The sequence below is a fragment of the Triturus cristatus genome, chromosome 4_2 (assembly GCF_964204655.1).
Source record: "Triturus cristatus chromosome 4_2, aTriCri1.1, whole genome shotgun sequence".
In the NCBI taxonomy this organism is placed as follows: domain Eukaryota; kingdom Metazoa; phylum Chordata; class Amphibia; order Caudata; family Salamandridae; genus Triturus; species Triturus cristatus.
In genome coordinates, this window is record NC_140586.1 from 934,322,790 (window position 1) to 934,344,016 (window position 21,227).

General features: G+C 50.6%; 1 protein-coding gene across 1 annotated transcript in view; it reads left to right on the plus strand.

Annotated features, from left to right (window-relative positions):
* Nucleotides 1-18,706: 18,706 nt before the first annotated feature.
* LOC146838953 (vomeronasal type-2 receptor 26-like) overlaps nucleotides 18,707-21,227 on the plus strand; it is a 313,043-nt gene continuing 310,522 nt past the window's right edge. Inside the window, exon 1 of the mRNA XM_085600196.1 lies at nucleotides 18,707-18,798. Coding sequence (XP_085456322.1) covers nucleotides 18,757-18,798 — 42 coding nt within the window. The 5' untranslated portion in view covers nucleotides 18,707-18,756. The remainder of the gene's footprint in view (nucleotides 18,799-21,227) is intronic.

Here is a 21,227-nt window from a genome sequence, read left to right on the forward strand (position 1 = left end):
CCCCAGATTCCGGTACTGATTCAGGGGGGGCCTTCTATACCAGTAGTGTTTCAGTGGGGTTCTTAGATTTCAGTACTGACTCAGTGGGGGGTCCCCAGATTCCAGTACTGATTCAGTGGTTGTCCTTCGATACCAGTAGTGATTCAGTGGGGGTCTTAGATTCCAGTACTGATTCAGTGGGGGTCTGTTGGACCCGGCCTCGTGGCGTGGTCCCGAACTCTCCTACCCGACCCGACGGGGGCAGCCCCCACCGTTCGGGGTCCCTCCGGATTGTACTCTGCTACCCGCGCCAGCCTACGCGACACGGCTCGCCCCGGCCTCAGCCCCAGCGAAGCCCCGACATCGAGGCACCAAGATCCGGCCAGGGGGCACCAAGTGGCCACTCCACCGATCCCGGAGGAGGGGAGTTTCGATGGGACCCCCAACCGTCCCTCAATGCCTGGTTTCGATCGCCCTCCGGCCCTCCTGGGCGCTGGCGCCTCTCCCGCTGGGTGTCTGGCCTCTCCCATCCCGGCCCCTCCGCCCCCCAGGCGCAAGGGTCCGGACATCAAAGGGTTCCAGACCTATATCTGGGGCAGCCTCAAGCCAGGACAGCAGTTGTATCCTGGAGTCAAGAGCCCTGCTGATCGGATCGCGGCTGACCCTATGGAGAGAGACTCATTACTTGGAACGTGGAACTCTGAGCCCTGCTGACTGCATCGCCGCTCCCTCCCTTTGGCTGAGAAGAAGACCCTCACGGAAAATCGGAGCCCTGCTGACCTCGTCACGGCTCGATATCGCAGAAGTAAACCATCAAAGCCCTGCTGACCTCGTCGCGGCTTGACCTCGCAGAAGTAAACCATCGGAGCCCTGCTGACCTCGTTGCGGCTCGACCTCATCACAGCAATCCCCCGAGCCCTGCGGACGACGTCCTGGCTCCCGGAACCCCCCCCCCCGGCTCGAGGATTGAGAGCTCGGCGCAGGGTGTTCCCGTACCAGGCTAAGACTGAGACTGTCCCGCTACCCCATCCCAACAAGACTTTGAGACTCTTTCGGATCCCTCGATCCACCTGTAAATATTGCCACAGACATCTGCCTTGATTACCGATAAACACGTATAAGAATTGATACCCTGGCTGTGTCCCTTTGTGGTGGTGGGGTTGCTTGGCTGATACGATCATAGGAGAAGGAACTCGCCCAGGAGGCTTCTCAGCGGCGCTCGGCTACTCGCCTACGGAACGGTGATCCTCGGGGGGGTCAGTCCGATACCGTCGGGCTCCCGGAGGGCGCCCTTCTAACAGGGTCCTTCAATACCTGTAGTGATTCAATTGGGGTTCTCAGATTCCAGTACTGACTCAGTGTGGAGGAGGGGGGTTCTCAAGATTCCAGTACTGATTTGGCAAGGGTCCCCAGCTTCCAGTACTGATTCAGTGTGAGTCCCCACATTCCAGTACTGATTCAGTGGGGGTACCCAGTTTCCAATACTGATTCAATGGGGGGTCCCTAGATTCCAGGAATGATTTAGTGGGTTCCCCAGATTCCACGAGTGATTTGGAGGGGCACCATCTTCACTTCACAGCACGGCTGCTAGACTTTCCAACCGGCAGCGCATGCACGTCTACGCAGAGGTCATAGTTAACAGAACAGTGCCAGGACATGCCAGCAAGGCTCAAATCCTTGTAGTTGTCAGTAACGCTTGGAATTCTTTGCTCTTGGAGTCGGCATGCTTCTTGTCAGGAGGAGTGTTTGTTGGTGCATATTTAGGGGTTGCTTGGTACCGGCAGCGTTGAAGCCGCCCTGCCAGCTTCAGGGGTTCCTTTAAACGGAGGACTTGTGCTAGAGACATATACTTAACTCTTGTAGGTCTGTGTGGATGGCACCATGCTAACCCCATGCTTAAAAACTTTGCTAGCAAGACAGACACTTGAGGTGAGCAATGTTAGAGTGTCGGTCGTGTTGTAATGTGCGCCATGTCAAGGAGCTGCTCTCCAACTGAAATCTGCTCCTTTTTGCATCATTTTGGGGCCCTCAACCTGAAAGTGCTGGTCCCCACCCTCCCAAAGCCACTTGCATTCTCTCTTCCATCCCTTTCTTGAAACTGCCACCCAAGCCTGCCTAGTCACATGATTCCCATTGACACATTGTCCCCCCAGCACCCCTTGCACCTCATTTCCCCAATGCACAGCAATAACCTGCTGTTGCCCCTTCCACACCATGCTTTTACCATCCCACCCACCTAGCACTTAGCTGAGACGGCCCTTCCCAGCTCCTCCTCCCTTGCCCACCAGGATACCTGCCACCCTCCTGAATCTGATCTGCCCCCTTCTGGCCCCCTCTCTTGCCCACCAGGATACCCTCCACTCCCCTGAATCTGCCCCATTCTGGTCCCCTCTCTTGCCCCCAGGATACCCTCCACTCCCCTGAATCTGCCCCCTTCTGCCCCTGCTCTCTTGGCCACCAGGATACCCTCCACTCCCCTGAATCTGCCCCCTTCTGGCTCCCTCTCTCTTGCCCACCAGGATACCCTCCACTCCCCTGAATCTGCCCCCTTCTGGCCTCCTCTCTTGACCCCCAGGATACCCTCGACTCCCCTGAATCTGCCCCCTTCTGCCCCTGCTCTCTTGGCCATACATTCCTTTGGCCTCCCACCCCCAGTCCACGCAGAACCCCCGCGCTGCTCTGAGAGTTCACAGGTTGAACAGCCAAGTACCATGGGCAACTTACCAAACTGCGTAACCCTGAGCAGACCTCTTTATTTCACTGAATGACTACTGCATATTTGAAGCCGGCCCAGGACTGCCAGATCCCTGCCAGATTACCAAGGGATCCACATAAAATATATTTACACTCTATGAACCTGGATCGCAATCGTTTACACAGTCCATGGTTGTCCTAAAGCTCTAGTCTGCATCAATTGCTGCTATCCAATGTTGAACATCCCTGCAGCTCCCTTTTCATGTGCTACTACCACCTCCATTGCTGCACCTTCCACACCTGTGCGCCACCCACCCTTTGCCTGCTGTGATGCACGGTGCAGCTATCGGCGTGTGTGAATTCACAGCAGAGCCTCTTCAGAGAACCGAACATCACTCTGGAGCAAAAGCTGCGACAGGTTCACCCAAGAGGACTCACTCCTTCTGCTGCTTCAACCCCGGAGGGCTCACTCCTTTTGCTGGTTCACCCCCTAGAGGGCTCACTCCTTCTGCTGGCTCACCCACAGAGGGCTTCCTCCTTCTGCTGGTTCACCCCAGGGGCTCACTCCTTCTGCTGGTTCACACCAGATTGCTCACTTCTCCTGCTGGTTCACCCCCAGGGGGCTCACTCCTTCTGCTGGTTCTCCCAGAATGCTCATTCCTGCTGGTTCACCCTAGAGGGCTCACTCCATCTGCTGGTTCACCCAGAGGGCTCATTCCTGCTCGTTCACCCTAGAGGGCTCACTCCTTCTGCTGGTTCACCCCAGGGGGCTCACTTCTGCTGGTTCACCCCAGAGGGCTCACTCCTTCTGCCGGTTCACCCCAAGAGGGCTCACTCCTGCTGGTTCACCCCAGAGAAATCACTCCTTCTGCTGGTTCACCCACAGAGGGGTCACTCCTTCTGCTGGTTTACCCCAGCGGACTCACTCCTTCCGCTGGCTCACCCACAGAGGGCTCACTCCTTCTGCTGGTTCACCCCAGAGGGCTCACTCCTTCTGCCGGTTCACCCCAAGAGGGCTCACTCCTGCTGGTTCACCCCAGAGAAATCACTCCTTCTGCTGGTTCACCCACAGAGGGGTCACTCCTTCTGTTGGTTCACCCACAGAGGGCTCCCCCCTTCGGCTGGTTCAACCACAGAGGGTTCCCTCCTTCTACTGGTTCACCACAGGGGCTCGCTCATTCTGCTGGTTCACACCAGATTGCTCACTTCTCCTGCTGGTTCACCCACAGGGGGCTCACTCCTTCTGCTGGTTCAGCACCAGAGGGCTCACTCCTCCTGCTGGTTCACCACTAGAGGGCTCACTCCTTCTGCTAGTTCACCCAGAAGGCTCATTCCTGCTGGTTCACCCTAGAGGGCTCACTCCATCTGCTGGTTCACCCAGAGGGCTCATTCCTGCTGGTTCACCCTAGAGGGCTCACTCCTTTTGCTTGTTCACCCCAGGGGGCTCACTCCTCCTGCTGGGTCACCCCAGAGGGCTCTCCCCTTCTGCTGGTTCACCCCCAGAGGGCTCACTCCATCTGCTGGTTCACCCCGTAGGGCTCACTCCTTCTGCTGGTTCACCCCAGAGGGCTCACTCCTTCTGCTGGTTCCCCAACAGAGGGCTCACTCTTTATGCTGGTTAACCCCCAGAGGGCTCACTCCTTCTGCTGGTTCACCCCCAGAGGGTTCACACCTCCTGTTTGGTTCACCCCCTGATTGCGCACTCCTTCTGCTGGTTCACCCCAGAGGGCTCACTCCTTCTGCTGGTTTACCCCAGCGGACTCACTCCTTCCGCTGGCTCACCCACAGAGGGCTCACTCCTTCTGCTGGTTCACCCCAGAGGGCTCACTCCTTCTGCCGGTTCACCCCAAGAGGGCTCACTCCTGCTGGTTCACCCCAGAGAAATCACTCATTCTGCTGGTTCACCCACAGAGGGGTCACTCCTTCTGTTGGTTCACCCACAGAGGGCTCCCCCCTTCGGCTGGTTCACCCACAGAGGGTTCCCTCCTTCTACTGGTTCACCACAGGGGCTCGCTCATTCTGCTGGTTCACACCAGATTGCTCACTTCTCCTGCTGGTTGACCCACAGGGGGCTCACTCCTTCTGCTGGTTCAGCACCAGAGGGCTCACTCCTCCTGCTGGTTCACCCAGAAGGCTCATTCCTGCTGGTTCACCCTAGAGGGCTCACTCCATCTGCTGGTTCACCCAGAGGGCTCATTCCTGCTGGTTCACCCTAGAGGGCTCACTCCTTTTGCTTGTTCACCCCAGGGGGCTCACTCCTCCTGCTGGTTCACCCCAGAGGGCTCTCCCCTTCTGCTGGTTCACCCCCAGAGGGCTCACTCCTGCTGGTTCACCCCAGAGAGCTCACTCCTTCTGCTGGTTCACCGCCAGAAGGCTCACTCCTCCTGCTGGTTCACGCCTAGAGGGCTCACTCCTTCTGCTGGTACACCCCAGAGGGCTCACTCCTTCTGCTGCTTCACCCACAGAGGGCTCACTCCTTCTGCTGGTTCACCCTCCCAGAGGGCTCACTCCTTCTGCTAGTTCATACCAGAGGGCTCACTCTTTCTGCTGGTTCATCCAGTGAGGGTTCACTCATTCTGCTGGTTCACACCAAAGTGCTCACTCCTCCTGCTGGTTCACACCCAGGAGGCCCACTCCTTCTGCTGGTTCACCCAGAGGGCTCATTCCTGCTGGTTCACCCTAGAGGCCTCACTCCTGTTGCTGGTTCACCTAGAGGGCTCATTCCTGCTGGTTCACCCATGAGGGCTCACTCCTTCTGCTTGTTCACCCCTGAGGGCTCACTTCTTCTGCAGGTTCACCCACAGAGGGCTCACTCCTTCTGCTGGTTGACCCTCAGAGGACTCACTCCTTCTGCTTGTTCACCCACAGAGGTCTCACTCCTTCTGCTGGCTCATCCCCAGAGGGCACACTTCTCCTGCTGGTTCACACCTGGAGAGATCACTCCTTCTGCTGGTTCACCCCCAGAGGGCTCACTCCTTCTGCTGGTTCACCCACCGAGGGATCACTTCTCCTGCTGGTTCACCCCCAGAGGGCTCACTCCATCTGCTGGTTCACCCCGTAGGGCTCACTCCTTCTGCTGGTTCACCCCAGAGGGCTCACTCCTTCTGCTGGTTCCCCAACAGAGGGCTCACTCTTTATGCTGGTTAACCCCCAGAGGGCTCACTCCTTCTGCTGGTTCACCCCCAGAGGGTTCACTCCTCCTGTTTGGTTCACCCCCAGATTGCGCACTCCTTCTGCTGGTTCACCCCAGAGGGCTCACTCCTTCTGCTGGTTTACCCCAGCGGACTCACTCCTTCCGCTGGCTCACCCACAGAGGGCTCACTCCTTCTGCTGGTTCACCCCAGAGGGCTCACTCCTTCTGCTGGTTCACCCACCGAGGGCTCACTCCTCCTGCTGGTTCACCCCCAGAGGGTTCACTCCTCCTGCTGGTTCACCCCCAGAGGGCTCACTGCTTCTGCTGGTTCACCCACCCAGGGCTCACTCCTCCTGCTGGTTCACCCCCAGAGGGTTCACTCCTCCTGCTGGTTCACCCCCAGAGGGCTCACTCTTTCTGCTGGTTTACCCCAGAGGGCTCAATCCTTCTGCTGGCTCACCCACAGAGGGCTCACTCCTTCTGCTGGTTCACCCCCAGAGGGTGCACTTCTCCTGCTGGTTCACCACAGAGGGCTCACTCCTTCTGCTGGTTCACCCACAGAGGGCTCATTCCTTCTGCTGGTTCACCACTGAGGGCTCATTCCTTCTGCTGGTTCACCCACAGAGGGCTCACTCCTTCTGCTGGCCCACCCACAGAGGGCTCACTCTTTCTGCACGTTCCCCCCTAGAGGGCTCACTCTTTCTGCTGGTTCACCACAGAGGGCTCACTCCTTCTGCTGGTTCACCCTCAGAGGGTGCACTCCTCCCACTTGACCACCCAGCCTGGACTAAATACAATGCTGCTGAAAGACAGTCTGAAATAGCCTGAAACATGGGAAAGCTGAGAGGGTTTTGAGCCTATTTTACAGATTGTTGTGTAATCTGTGTGTCATGTTACTGTCTCCTCCTCGCGGGCCATGTCAGCCCATCACTGGTGCAAGTTTGATGTTTGTTACTAAATGTGACCATGATGCCTCCCGCCTCGTCCCATTCATGGAGTCTGATATGATAAAGTGAGTAAGATCTGTAAATAAAAACACAGCTATAGACCAGGGAGGGAGAAGGGAAGAGCAGGCTGTGCTGGTGTTGTAATAACACAGGTGAAGCCCTGGGAGCCAGTTCAAGCCCTTGGCCTGGTGTAGGACTAGAGAGGCCCAGGGTTAGCATGCTGCTGGAATGAGGTGGAGATGCATGTCAATGTCTGCTTTGGGGAAGAACAGCTCTCTGGCTATGTTTTGGAAACACTGCTTTATTCAGAAGCAGGCAGAACTGACAAAACATCATCTTTAGTTTATAAAACCAATTCCTTGCCCCTAAACATTACCCTCCTTGTATAAGTCTCACGCCTCTCCTTCTTTCAGGTTTCCATAATAAACTGCTGATCCTTAATAATAAATCTCCATTGACTTTCATTCCAGGCTGCCTGCACAAGACCCATGTCATCATGGCTTTTCTCCTTGGTTATGTTCTTTCCCCCTACTTCTTCTAGCTTCTTGACATCCCCTGCTTTTCCTTTGCTTGAGCCTGAGATCTCTTTTTCCACCACCATAAACATTGTCCCCAGGGGTGTTCCTTCTGTCCACTTCCTTAAGGCCTTCCTTTCTTACCAGTGCTCAAGCACCTCTATCAACTTCACACATTTCCTGTTCCCCAAATGCACCCCATCCTGCAGAAACAACTTTGGATACTTGTACCCTATATCCACACAACAAACCACTCCAATATTCCTGGCTTTGCAAAATCCAGATACCTCGCTGTTGACCTCATTGCATACCCTGTTTGTGGCTGCCAGTTTGAGGTCTTCCCAGCAGACCCTTTTCCGAGCAACTGAATTCAAAATCTTTTTGTGCACACTCACTTGCCCTGATATGTCTTGAAATCTATTTTAATCATCTTCTGTAGTTCCTAACTCCTCACCAAATCATTTTCCCACTGATGAACCAATAGCATTTGTGGTCTGGACTCCTACTTGCTGAGGACCCAGAGGGTGTGTGCCTTCGGCCCACTGTATTCCCCCAAATACAAGACACACCACGAAAGCCTTCTCTTTGTCACTCCTCTTGGTCCCCAGCTTTCAATATGGGGTAGCCACACATTTACATCACCCTTCTCCAAATTACATCACTTCCATTTTCTGTAAAGAAACAACAGCAGATGACCCAGGTGACATTCTGGGCCTTACAGTCTCCCCTACAGTGGCTGACCTCGATCTTCCCAAACTCACCAGTCCATCGTCTCCACACAGTGAGGCATATACGTCTGTTGTTGCACCAATTCTAAATGAATGCACATCAAAATAGTTAGACGGCCATCACCTTGCTCACATGCATTTCCTCAGCACTCCAAAAGTGTCATACCCCGTATAGGAGGCTACAGGATGCACAGGCGTGACTAGGCCTCCACTCAAGGTTTGGGGTTGTTTGCCCCTAATGTTCTGTGGTTCATCCTGCTATGGTTCAGTAAACTTGGCCAGGTACAACCCTTTCTGCACTTGAGGCCTCATTTATGAGGATTTGACGTGGGGCATTCCTGTCCTATACCCCAGCACTGGCGCAATTTCTACAGCCTAATGCCAGCACAGGTCTCCTTGCACCATGGTGCAAGTGTCCCTGTGTTGTCGGCAGGATTGTTTTTAGCAGGAAGGGGCACCTTGTGGCACAAAAACAATCCTGAGAGACGTTTTCTTCTTTTGATGTGGGCTGCAGAATTCTTCACACATGGAAATAGGAATAACGAGGAGAAATAAAGTTGTTTCTCCTCATTACGATTTACCTCGGGAGGCGTAAGGTTTTGGCACATTCCCAGGGTTACATAGCTTTGTAAATCTGGGTAAGCATCAAAACCCATGTCTGTTGCATGTGAACACCCACAGCAACGCCCATGGAATGCTGCCCTAGCGCACAGTAATGCAACATAGCGATTCACACTGCCTTGCCACACTTCATATTTATGAGGCCATTGAAAGCCACGCAAAGTGGCTTTGCGTTATCTCATAGATATGAATTCATGGTTTGCGCCACCGGAGTGTCACAAAACGTGACGCTTCAGCAGAGCAAGGGGCTCATAAACCTGCCCCTTTACTCTCAGAGTAGCGAGGGCAAGCAGTCACAGCCTCGAAAGGAGGTAGTGGGGGTGGGGGGGTTGCTCGAGCACAGTACACAACAATCAAAAATCAACCAACAGACACAATAACTTTAATGTACATCCCAATGCTTTTGTTTTAAAGACTACACAAATGTAATGATCATGCTGCACAGTGTTTCTTAGGCACTTGCCTGAAGGCACTACACCCACTCTGCTCCCCTTTGCTACTGTCTCCCAAAACTCTGGGTCCCCCTCACAGAAGCCAGGAGCTAGCATGAATCAAGTTCAGGTGCTGTTTTATTCGCCTCAATACAAAATGTAAGCTCAGTCTTTGCTTGGCCGTAAGCCCTGCTCAGGATGGATGACAAGATTAGTGTCCTCACTCAGTCCCTTACGTCCAAGCTGGCCAAGCCACGTTTCTGATGGGGTTTGCAGAGAGCATACAAGTTTGATGCCTTGTGTCAGAGTTGTTGTGCTGGAACAGATACAGGCTTGGGCCCAGCAGTAACATCTTCTTTAGAAGCAGTGCTGCAGTCGAGAGCAGATGCAGTCTGGCGGTCAGGCTGTGGTGGTCACGGAGTTCTCGGTACGGATTACACATCTGCTCCGGTACCATCTAAGCTCCACATCTGCTCCGGTACCATACCAGGCTGCACATCTGCACCTCCCTCACCATATTAAGCTCCACATTTCCTCCTGTACCATTCTATGGTCCACACATTCTCAGGTACCATACTAGGCTCCACATCTGTTCCGCTCCAATACTAGGCTCCACATCTGCTACAGTACCATACTAGGTTCCACATCTGCTCTGGTACCATACTAGGCTCTACATCAGCTCCAGTACCATGCTAAGCTCCACATCTGCACCTCCCTCACCAAACTAAGTTCCACATCTGGTCCTGTACAGTACTAGGCTCCACATCTGCTCCAGTACTATAGTAGGCTCCACATCTGCTCCGGTACTATACTAGGCTCCACATCAGCTTTGGTACCATACTAGGCTCCACATCTGCTCCAGTACAATACTAAGCTCCACATCTGCTCCAGTACAATACTAAGCTCCACATCTGCGCCGGTACCATACTAGGCTCCACATCTGCTCTGGGACAAACCTTTTTGGGATGTACAAAGCCCTACATGCCATTTGGTCCCTTGTTACCGAATCACAATTTGGGTTTTGCAATTTGGTATGTGGAAGTGGTGAGTTGATGGCGTCTCTTCCTAATAACAATTTCCAATGGTATGCACAAATGTTTCAACCGAGCGACGCCAAGGAACTCGTTTAGCGTCATACAGCAGTTCACAAGGCCACCCAGCGAAACCACGGACTTCACACCCTCCCAGCAACTCTGCGACAAGCTCAACCCTTACTTCCACCGTAAGATCAAGGACCTCTACGACAATTTCAGCGAACCAATGCGGGACATCAACCTCCCCCCCCCCGTCGCGGGCGACCAGCAAACAATCTCGACCTGGAAGACCGCTACTGTCGAACACATCACAGCGACCATACAGAAAAGCCACTCCGGAGCCCCCACGGACCCCTGCCCACCGCACATATTCCACAGGGCCTCCGCCGCCATCGCACCCGAACTTGGGTGGATTATCAACGTCTCCTTCACGTCCGGCATCTTCCAAGATGACTGGAAGCGGACAGAGGTTAAACCTCTCCTAAAGAAGCCCACGGCCGACCCAACGGACCTAAAAAACTACCGGCCCATCTCTCTCCTCCCTTTCACAGCCAAAGCCATCGAGAGACTCGTGCACATTCAGCTGACCACCTTCATCGAAGAGAACTCCATCCTAGATGCCTCCCAGTCCGGATTCCGCAGCAACCACTGCACTGAGACCGCTCTCATCACTGACGACATCTGCCTGCTACTCGACCAAGGACACACCGCAGCCAGACTTCAGAACGCTGGGATACAAGAAGCCGCCCTTGACTGGATCTGATCCTTTCTCTCCGGCAGAACCCAGAGCATCAGACTCCCTCCTTTCCTCTCCGAATCCACCGACATCAACTGCGGAGTGCCCCAAGGCTCCTCACTAAGCCCCTCGCTCTTCAACATCGACATGGCCCCCCTCGCCACCATCGTCAGACAGCATGTTCTCAGCATCGTATCCTACGCAGACGACACCCAGCTCATCCTCTCACTCACGAAGTATCCCGAAGACACCAGACTCTGCTTCCAGGAGGGAATGAAGAACGTGGCAACCCGGATGAACTACAGCTGCCTCAAGCTCAACTCAGAGAAAACTGAGGTCCTCATCCTCGGACCCTGCAACTCCACCTTGGACAACTCCTGGTGGCCCTCCGCCCTCGGGAACCCACCCACTCCTACAGACGATGCGCTCAACCTTGGCACCATCCTCGACTCTACCCTCTCCATGAACCGCCAGGTAAATGCCGTCGCTTCCACCAGCTTCAACTGCCTGTGCATCCTCTGCAAGACCTTCAAACCAGCAGACTGAACTACGGCAACACCCTATACGCTGGAATCAATAGATCTCTCCTACACAGACTCCAGAACATCCAAAATGCCACTGCCAGACTCGTCCTCGGGACTCCACACCACGAACACATGACCCAACACCTACGAGACCTCCACTGGCTCCCTGTCGAGAAGAGGGTCACCTTCAAACTCCTCACTCATGCATACAAATCCCTCAACAACACTGGACCCAAATACCTCAACAAGAGATTATCCTTCCATGTACCCAAGAGGAACCGCCGCTCTGCCGATCTCTCCCTGGCAGAGGTCCCCCGCATCCGCAGAAGTAGAACAGGCGGAAAAGCCTTCTCCTACATCGCTGCCAAGACCTGGAACGAGCTCCCCATGAACATCAGACACTCTCCAAACCTGCACACCTTCAGGAAGGACCTCAAGACCTGGCTCCTCGACTGATCCAGAGCCCCCCCCCCCAGCGCCTTGAGACCCTCACGGGTGAGTAACACACTATATAAACCCCAGATTGATTGAAAATGTGGTCGCAAAACATTTGCAATTTACCGCCAATTTAAAGTTGGTAGTAACCCCTTCCCTTCTGAAGATGGTTTGAAAAATATTTTTTAAGTACAGGCAATGGTCCTATGGACTTAAAAAATGAAACATCAAACTTCTTCTTTTTTTTTTTGTGTAAGCGCAACCTGTTTTCCATTAAGGAAAATGGGCTGTGTTAAAAAAAAAACTCTTTATTAAAAGCGATCACAGATATGATGGTCATCCCTGTTATGGCTTTGAAACGTGGTGGGTCAGAAAGTGCGGCCTATCTTATTTATATTCATGAGGTAGGTCTATTTGCGACCCACTGCGAATCGCTAACAAAACTCAAGAGAGTTTCATACATTAGGAATAGTGATTTCCTAACAGTGATTGGCAAAAAATAGCAATTAGGAAATTGCTAGTCCTCACTTTTATACATGTAGCCCATAGTCCCTGCATCCGAAATGTGCTCCGTCATGGTCGCCTGAACTTTTGACCCGTGTGGCCAGGTAAAAGCGATTGGTACTTTGTGCTTCATGCTATTTTTACATGAAACTTTTAAAAATGTCTAACTCTAGTTCTACGTATTGGATTTTCGTCCTTTTGGTGTCATTTTATTTATTAAGATTTCTATATTGGTTTAGGATTTTTCTTGTGTTGTGTTTTCGCTTTATTGCTGTTTGAGTGCTGCATAAATACTTTGCACATTGCATTTAAGGTAAGCCTGACTGCTTTTGTGCCAAGCCACCAGAGGCTTTAGCACAGGTTTATTCAGTGCTTAATTTGTGCCGGTGCTTTCCGGTGCTTAGCATCGGCACTTATTTCTCAGGGCCGGTCTACATTCCATATCGACTCACTTAAGTTCACACGGATGCTGCATGCCTTATTACGATGCCCATTCCGCCTCTCTGGGGAGGGACTGCCCGAGAGCACACAGCGGAGCAGTGCCTGCCCATACTCCTGCCTAAGGCTGATGGCTGAACATCATTCTCCCCAGCTGTAATCACGTCCATCCTGCTTGAAAAGCTGCGCAGCTCCCGCAGAATCAGCCTTCTAGCACAGGCACCTCCCCCCACTTTCTAACTTCCGCCGGCTGCCACTCCGCTTCCTGCCCCTGTCATGGTCCTGACGTCATTCTAATAGTAGAAAAAGGCGGGTATTTTCTTTTCTAGAGGGAGCAGCATCTCCTGTAGGAACATTTGAAAATAAATAATACAGTGGCTCCTGGCCTGCTCCTCCTGAACCCTCTCTGCCACTTTCACCTGCATCGCCGACACACTTTTGGGACTTTCAGTGCTCTCTGTTTCGCAGCGCTAGCCTCGTCTCTCTTTGGGTCCAGGGGTCTGTCTTTGAGAGTGCCCGGGGTTACCTGCCTGCGGGTAGGTATTCTCCTGGCTTAGGTTGTTTCTCTCTGCTCCCCAGTGTCAGCCTCAGCCCTGGAGGCGATCTTGGGAGTCTCCGTGCATGTAAGGAGACTGACCTTTGTGGTTTCTATCATGTTCAACAAAATGCGCCTCGTTACGGCGGGGCACATGAGTTGTGTTCTTTGATGGGTTGTGTAAAAGTCAGGCTCACTTGCGAAATGTGACGAAGGGGCCAAGAGACTCCCATATCAGCGGAGTATCTTCCATCGGTGCAGCGGGCCCAGAGGAGCGTGGGGCCAGTGCACTATAATGATGTATTTTGACATTCGAAGAGAAGCCAGGGGCCCATTTCCTTCTTTGCACTAGGGCCCAGGACACACTGGCTACGCTACTCTCCTTTATCTCACAAATATTCATTGGTCTTCGGTTTGAATTTGGGATGGAACAGTAGGTTTTTCATTAGATTAAAAAAGTGAAATGCTGCCATACTGGGCGGGTGGCGTTTGTGGTGGTTTTTGCATCGTCGTGGCGTTTCTTTACCAATCTATTCGGCCCCGCATTAACTGTGGGAGTTCTATGCTTTCGTTATCAGAGGAAAGAGAGTTTACTGTTGAGGTGCATTAGCAGAGGAGCTGCGCGTGGGTGTCATGTTTTGCTGCTGGACAGGATTGAGGTACTTTGTGCTCAATGCTTATCTTGTAAAATATTAAGGGCAGGGGCCTCAAGGATTTCTCGGGCCTGTGGGCGCAGCGCGATGGCAAGGTTGCTTAATTTCCCTCATTCCTCTTTCTGCACCTCGCTCCACTTCTGTCCATATTTCTCGCTCTTGTAGGTGCTCTATTCTTCATCGTCCGTTTCCAGTCATCTCTCCCCTCTTCTTTCTTCCTATTCTGCCCCTCTATTTCCATTTCTTAGGCCAGCACTGCCCCTTACTCAGTGAAATAAATATTCCTTTACTTGATCTCAATTTGTAATTCTGGAAGGTTTAATACAAACTTGTTTACAGTCCTTTGTATCACCCTTTTAACAAGTCTGTTCTGTCTTTCTTTGCGTTACTAATCATTTAGGGATAGATGAGACAGGTCTAAAACAGATTTGAATTGTATTATTCCTGTATATTTATTTTTAAAGTGTATATTACAAAAGAGAAAACGCTGGTTTTTGATGATTTCCTCAGTTGTTTTTTTCTTTCTCTCTCTTTTTTCTGAATTTTTATTTCCCTTAAAATTAAAATCCCAACCATGCCTGTAAAATGTTGCCCACAAGAGCACAACAACTGTGTTTAATAAGTCAAAATACATAAAAATAGTCGGAATTGTATCACTTTTAGGAGTGAGATGGTGTGTAGTTGTGTTGGTTCTGTCATTGGCAGCGCTGGTAGGGGCAATGGGTGGTGCAGGCTGTCGTGATCTCCCGAATAGGGCCCTGGCACCTATGTTTTTTACAAACTAAGCACTGGGTGGAGCAACTAGTGTAAGTGGGTGGAGCCGAGGGAATTGGTTGTGGCCTCCTAAAAAAATTGAGCACCTGCAACTCATATTTTACAATTTAAGCCCTGGGTTTATTTTGTGACTTTGGTGGTCACCCTGACAAGGATTGTGTTTACTACTTGAGTGTGGCTGTCACCCCTGTAAACTAGTACAGGATTTCTGACAGTCTACAATTTTGGTATACTTTGAATGTAAGACTTCCACCTGTATTCCAACTAGAATACTTTTAAATCTCTTTCAATCAATTTCTTTCCCTCCCAGCATATTTCCATTGCCTTATCCCCCTTCACTTTATTTGCCTCATCTTTGCAGCTCTCTGTTCACTACTCTTCCCAGGTCTGAGTACTCACAGAGCTCATAGCATTAACACCATAAACATACAGAGTGGGTCTTGAGGCAAAGCCCCCTTTAGCTGTAGATTTGTTTTAGTCATTGCTTGAAGAAAGGGTCACTCAGGTTTGCATCAGGCCAAAGAAGTATTTAGTAGAACAAAAGAAAGGTGTTGCATTTCAGTCTGACTATGGATAGTAGTGGCTAGTAGTGGCTATTAGTCCACCTGCCTAATATTGCTTCCCATTGCAGTTTGTGGATGGAGAAGCAAAGCTTCCATGAGCTGCAGATTTGCCCTATCCATGCCTAACTAACTGCCCCAATGCATGTTTTCTCTTTACATTCTGGGGCTTGTACTGCTTTTTTATTGGAGCAGATGAGAGTACAAGTCTAGAATGCAACAGAAAATCTGTGGTGGAGCAGCAAGGCGAGCATGGATCTGCGCAAACATGGGCTGACCACAGGGGCGTAACACAGCCCCCGCATCCCCCACGGTGCCCGTGAGCTGCAGGGGGCCCCCTCAGCCCAGTACTAAGGCCTTAGAGCTCCGGATTAAATCCGGAGTGGGGGCTCCTTCATGTACCTTGCAGTAGGGGGGCCCTGAGCTGTCGTTACGCCACTGGCTGACCATCCACTGCAATAGAGTCACGCTGGGCTCAAAGAGAGTGTCCATGCTCCTACTGATGCTGCAGCAACGATTTTGCTGCTACATATGCTTTGCTCTCTGGCACAATGTCTGTGGTTTTGAAGCTTAATGTGATTTTTGACATAAATGCGTTCTTGTCACTGGAAGGGCTTCCACACTTCTGCTGATGCCATACCATGGGGGACTTTGGTGTGCATGATCCCACTGAAATAAATTGAGAGGGAATAGATTTTGGAGCTAGGGATTGTATGTTTTTCAGGGAATATGGAGCAATTAAGTCTCTGAATGACATATACCTTGTTTTGAAAGTGAGGCTGAGTCCAAGGAAGGCGACTCCTCTGATTCTGGACAATTTGAGAGAGATGCTCTATCCTTTACACTATATGATATCAAAGGTTGGAGGCGTATCCTTTTTTATTCTTAGGCTACAATTTCTTATCAGTCAAAACAAAAATGTCCAGAATTAATATCGTCATTAATTGCTCCTCTTACCTTTTCGGTCAGTTCATCCAGGGCTCTTGAGTTTCTCAGATTCAAGCTGTGAACCCCACCCAGCTCTATTTTTTCCTTGGCATTGTTTACGAATGCTTACTGAAGGCTATAATTGCATTATTGATGAAGTGATGAAGAAGCCACATGTCTCAGAGTAATCAATGATCGCCTCTCAGATGATGCATGCTGGGAGACACTCAGTCTAGAAAAGGTACAGAATGAGGCGTGCCAATAATGAAGCATGACACCCAGGCGGTGTGTGTTGATGAAGCATGACACCCAGGCGGTGTGTGTTGATGAAGCATGGCACCCAGGCGGTGTGTGTTGATGAAGCATGGCACCCAGGGGGTGTGTGTTGATGAAGCATGGCACCCAGGGGGTGTGTGTTGATGAAGCATGACACCCAGGCGGTGTGTGTTGATGAAGCATGGCACCCAGGCGGTGTGTGTTGATGAAGCATGGCACCCAGGGGGTGTGTGTTGATGAAGCATGGCACCCAGGCGGTGTGTGTTGATGAAGCATGACACCCAGGCGGTGTGTGTTGATGAAGCATGGCACCCAGGCGGTGTGTGTTGATGAAGCATGGCACCCAGGCGGTGTGTGTTGATGAAGCATGACACCCAGGCGGTGTGTGTTGATGAAGCATGACACCCAGGCGGTGTGTGTTGATGAAGCATGACACCCAGGGGGTGTGTGTTGATGAAGCATGACACCCAGGCGGTGTGTGTTGATGAAGCATGACACCCAGGCGGTGTGTGTTGATGAAGCATGACACCCAGGCGGTGTGTGTTGATGAAGCATGGCACCCAGGCGGTGTGTGTTGATGAAGCATGACACCCAGGCGGTGTGTGTTGATGAAGCATGACACCCAGGCGGTGTGTGTTGATGAAGCATGGCACCCAGGCGGTGTGTGTTGATGAAGCATGACACCCAGGCGGTGTGTGTTGATGAAGCATGGCACCCAGGCGGTGTGTGTTGATGAAGCATGACACCCAGGGGGTGTGTGTTGATGAAGCATGACACCCAGGCGGTGTGTGTTGATGAAGCATGGCACCCAGGGGGTGTGTGTTGATGAAGCATGGCACCCAGGCGGTGTGTGTTGATGAAGCATGGCACCCAGGCGGTGTGTGTTGATGAAGCATGGCACCCAGGGGGTGTGTGTTGATGAAGCATGGCACCCAGGCGGTGTGTGTTGATGAAGCATGACACCCAGGCGGTGTGTGTTGATGAAGCATGACACCCAGGCGGTGTGTGTTGATGAAGCATGACACCCAGGGGGTGTGTGTTGATGAAGCATGACACCCAGGCGGTGTGTGTTGATGAAGCATGACACCCAGGGGGTGTGTGTTGATGAAGCATGGCACCCAGGCGGTGTGTGTTGATGAAGCATGACACCCAGGCGGTGTGTGTTGATGAAGCATGACACCCAGGCGGTGTGTGTTGATGAAGCATGACACCCAGGCGGTGTGTGTTGATGAAGCATGACACCCAGGGGGTGTGTGTTGATGAAGCATGGCACCCAGGCGGTGTGTGTTGATGAAGCATGACACCCAGGCGGTGTGTGTTGATGAAGCATGACACCCAGGCGGTGTGTGTTGATGAAGCATGGCACCCAGGCGGTGTGTGTTGATGAAGCATGACACCCAGGCGGTGTGTGTTGATGAAGCATGGCACCCAGGCGGTGTGTGTTGATGAAGCATGGCACCCAGGCGGTGTGTGTTGATGAAGCATGACACCCAGGCGGTGTGTGTTGATGAAGCATGGCACCCAGGCGGTGTGTGTTGATGAAGCATGGCACCCAGGCGGTGTGTGTTGATGAAGCATGACACCCAGGGGGTGTGTGTTGATGAAGCATGAGATCTAGGGGGTATGTGTGAGGCCACATCTCTCAATTTTTGAGTAATTGCTCTTTCCAACACAGACTGGGAGACATAGCACGAAGCATTAAGGGACTTCTTCCAAAGGGACAGTTTCTATGGTGTGAGTCTTTGTAATTTTGGTCGCTTTTCACTCATGGTTTTTGCTGTCTGGCCAAGGAGGACACACATTAGTGTCCACCCTTCTTTCCTCAATTCCCCAGGACCTTCTTCCACAGTTGGATGCCCAGGTCTGCTCAGTTGATGGGAGTCCATTATTAGTCTTCCCTATCTATACACCTGGCAGCACTGACGGGGGTCGGTTGGATGACCATCTATGAACTCTTTATTGTTGTAACTTATAACAGTAAAATCTCAATGCAGCAGGAAGCTCATGGAGGCTATTCTATGGCATGATGACACACCTCACACGTATTTCCTTTTTGTTGCAGATTCTCTATCCATTATTTTCGACATTATTTTGCCTTCAGATATGCCATTGAGGAGATCAACAAAAACCCTAAACTTTTACCCAACATTACGCTGGGCTACAGGGTCTCTCGATCGATAGCAATAGAGGCAGATTCGATAAAGAACACATGTGTTTTATTAACAGGGAATAATGCACTGGTTCCTAATTACAGATGTGAATCCAAAAATGTTCTGGCTGCTGTTATTGGCGATTTGTCACCAGTTTCTACGATGGCTATCGCGACTCTAACTGGGCTCTACGGGTACCTGCAGGTAAGAGAACAATTCTATTAGAAAATTCATGATGTTGCGCAATCATATTTCGAGATAATTTAATATTTGAAGAGTTGTCAACAGTTGTAAAATGTAGTCCTCGTATTTGGAAGCAAACCAAAATGTACAGGCATCGGCTTGTCAAATAAGTGTACTCACAACTTTACAATGAAAGAAAAGGGAAAGGTGTGGAGGTGTCTACAGACTCATAGCAAAGACATATTGTCAATACAGAAATGTTCTGAGTAACGAGCCGCCCAAGCGTGTTTTCCATGTAAACAAATAAAGACATTCATACAAATTTGCTAATTAAAGATTTATTGTCAATTATGTAAAAAATATCAACTAGGTATAAAAGTATCAGAAGCCTTCTTCTGCCACTGATATCTTCTCCTGCCTATGAAAGCAAGTTCATGTTCCGTTCAGTATTCTAGTCACTAAGTGGTCTGTGACACATCGTCCTGCGTAGTGCTAGGCCCACATCCTTTTAACTCAAGGTGAACTATGTTTCAGTGGATCAGCCAACATTTGTAGCACCTTCTTCAGGGTTTAACACAACAATACTCTTCAATTCATGGCATATAGTCTAAGGGTTGCAAGGACTTCACTTCACATTATATTGCATGCAATTAAAAATATGAGACTCATCGTAGCCCCACAGGGTGACCAGTGAACTAAATGAGAAACACATTTTCATCCCCCATACATTAGAAAACCCCATTTATGTGATGAAGAAGCAAAGACCAACAAATAGTACATGGTAATTGGCCAGAAACTCTTAGTGAGTATTTATGTATTTAGAGTAAGGTGACACTGTATCCCCAGTAAAAGTTAAACACACCGGTTCCTAATCAGTTGTGTCAGAGTCCCATTGGCAACCTAAGGATACACAACCGCCTCAAAAACTATAGATACTTCATTGTGATTCCGGACATATCCCCCTATCGAAATATTGATTCTATATTCTCATTTCAGGATACTAGGATGCACATTTTTACCTGTTGCTTGTTACTTACCACTCCGTCCAAAATATGGTATATTGAGAATGTGATAGTCATGTCACAAGACTGAAATGCGTCTTAGTTGTCACCATGGCATTTAACAGTATGGATGTCATAGTCGCCACACAATTTAGATGTATCATTGGCAACGTCATATGACTCAACACATACATACATCATAGATAAATCACGGAAGTCAGAGGCATCATCAGCATCACCTTATGACTTGGTGTATATATTGACGCCACGAGGGTTAGAATTGTGCCCATTATCCCCATATGACTAATTAGTGTGTATGTCATATTCCATGTCACAGGACTCAGAGGTTTCCTTGATATTGCCATAGTACTCAACAGTGCATACGTCATGGTGTCATCACGTGATTTAGAAGCGTTGTAGTGGGTTGTTTACTTTTCCTCTTTGCCTTACTGTGCTATTTAGAATACTATGTATGTAATTTGGAATGTATGACTTTGTTTGTGCACATGGAGTCTACTCCGGTTCGAGGTTCGATGGGCTGTGTCAGTTGCCGATTGGACTTCGTGCCGGAGACGTGCTCCATGTCGTGGGTGAAGCTTTATCAATAAATACTTACGTTTGCTTGAACGTCTCGCAAGTAATGACTTGATGAATCATGACATTTGGCGACGATTGGGATTTTTCGCTCGCTTCACCCACCTGCAGAGAGGATCTACTGCGATACGGCCAAGTCTTTCGCTTCCTTCTGAGACTGAATCCTCGACGCTGTCCAAAGCCACATCAGCACTGTTACCTGAAGATACGGTAGGACTGGCAATTGCGGATGACTGGCAAGGTTGTGTTTTGAGACCCTTCCCGCTTTCAGCGAGCGCTTTACACATCTTCCATTGATTTTGCGCGTAACTGGCAGATTTCTTTGACTGGGGCACTCCGCTTGGTTGTTGACTCTACACGGGCTCTTGGCATCTTGAAGCACCTTTGGAGCCAGAGACTGTCGCTGGGCTAATTTTTTTTCCGGCTTGTGCAGACTCGCGCTGCTGGTTGTCCTTGGAGTGTGTAATGCGCACATGTTTGCACCTGGGATAAACGGAGCCTTCGCATAGCACGTTCCTTTTTCCAGGGCAACGTTTGATGCTCCGTCCGCATTACGTCCATTTTTGTAGTTTCTTCTACGGCAATACACGCACTATTGGTTCTGTACAACCAAATTTTCAATTCACTTTGTTTTGTTCTGATTCAAGAACAACATACAGCGTGACACAGTGACATGCACACCTCATCCTAATTCTCCATAATAAAGAGGATACATAACTGGCAACAATCGTGTCGCTATAATACGCTCCCCTCATTACAATGAATGCTTCAGCAAAATATTTAGTGTTTCGGTGATACACTCACCATTTCAAGTATCTTCAAGATCATTTTGATTTGTTTGAAACACAACAAGCG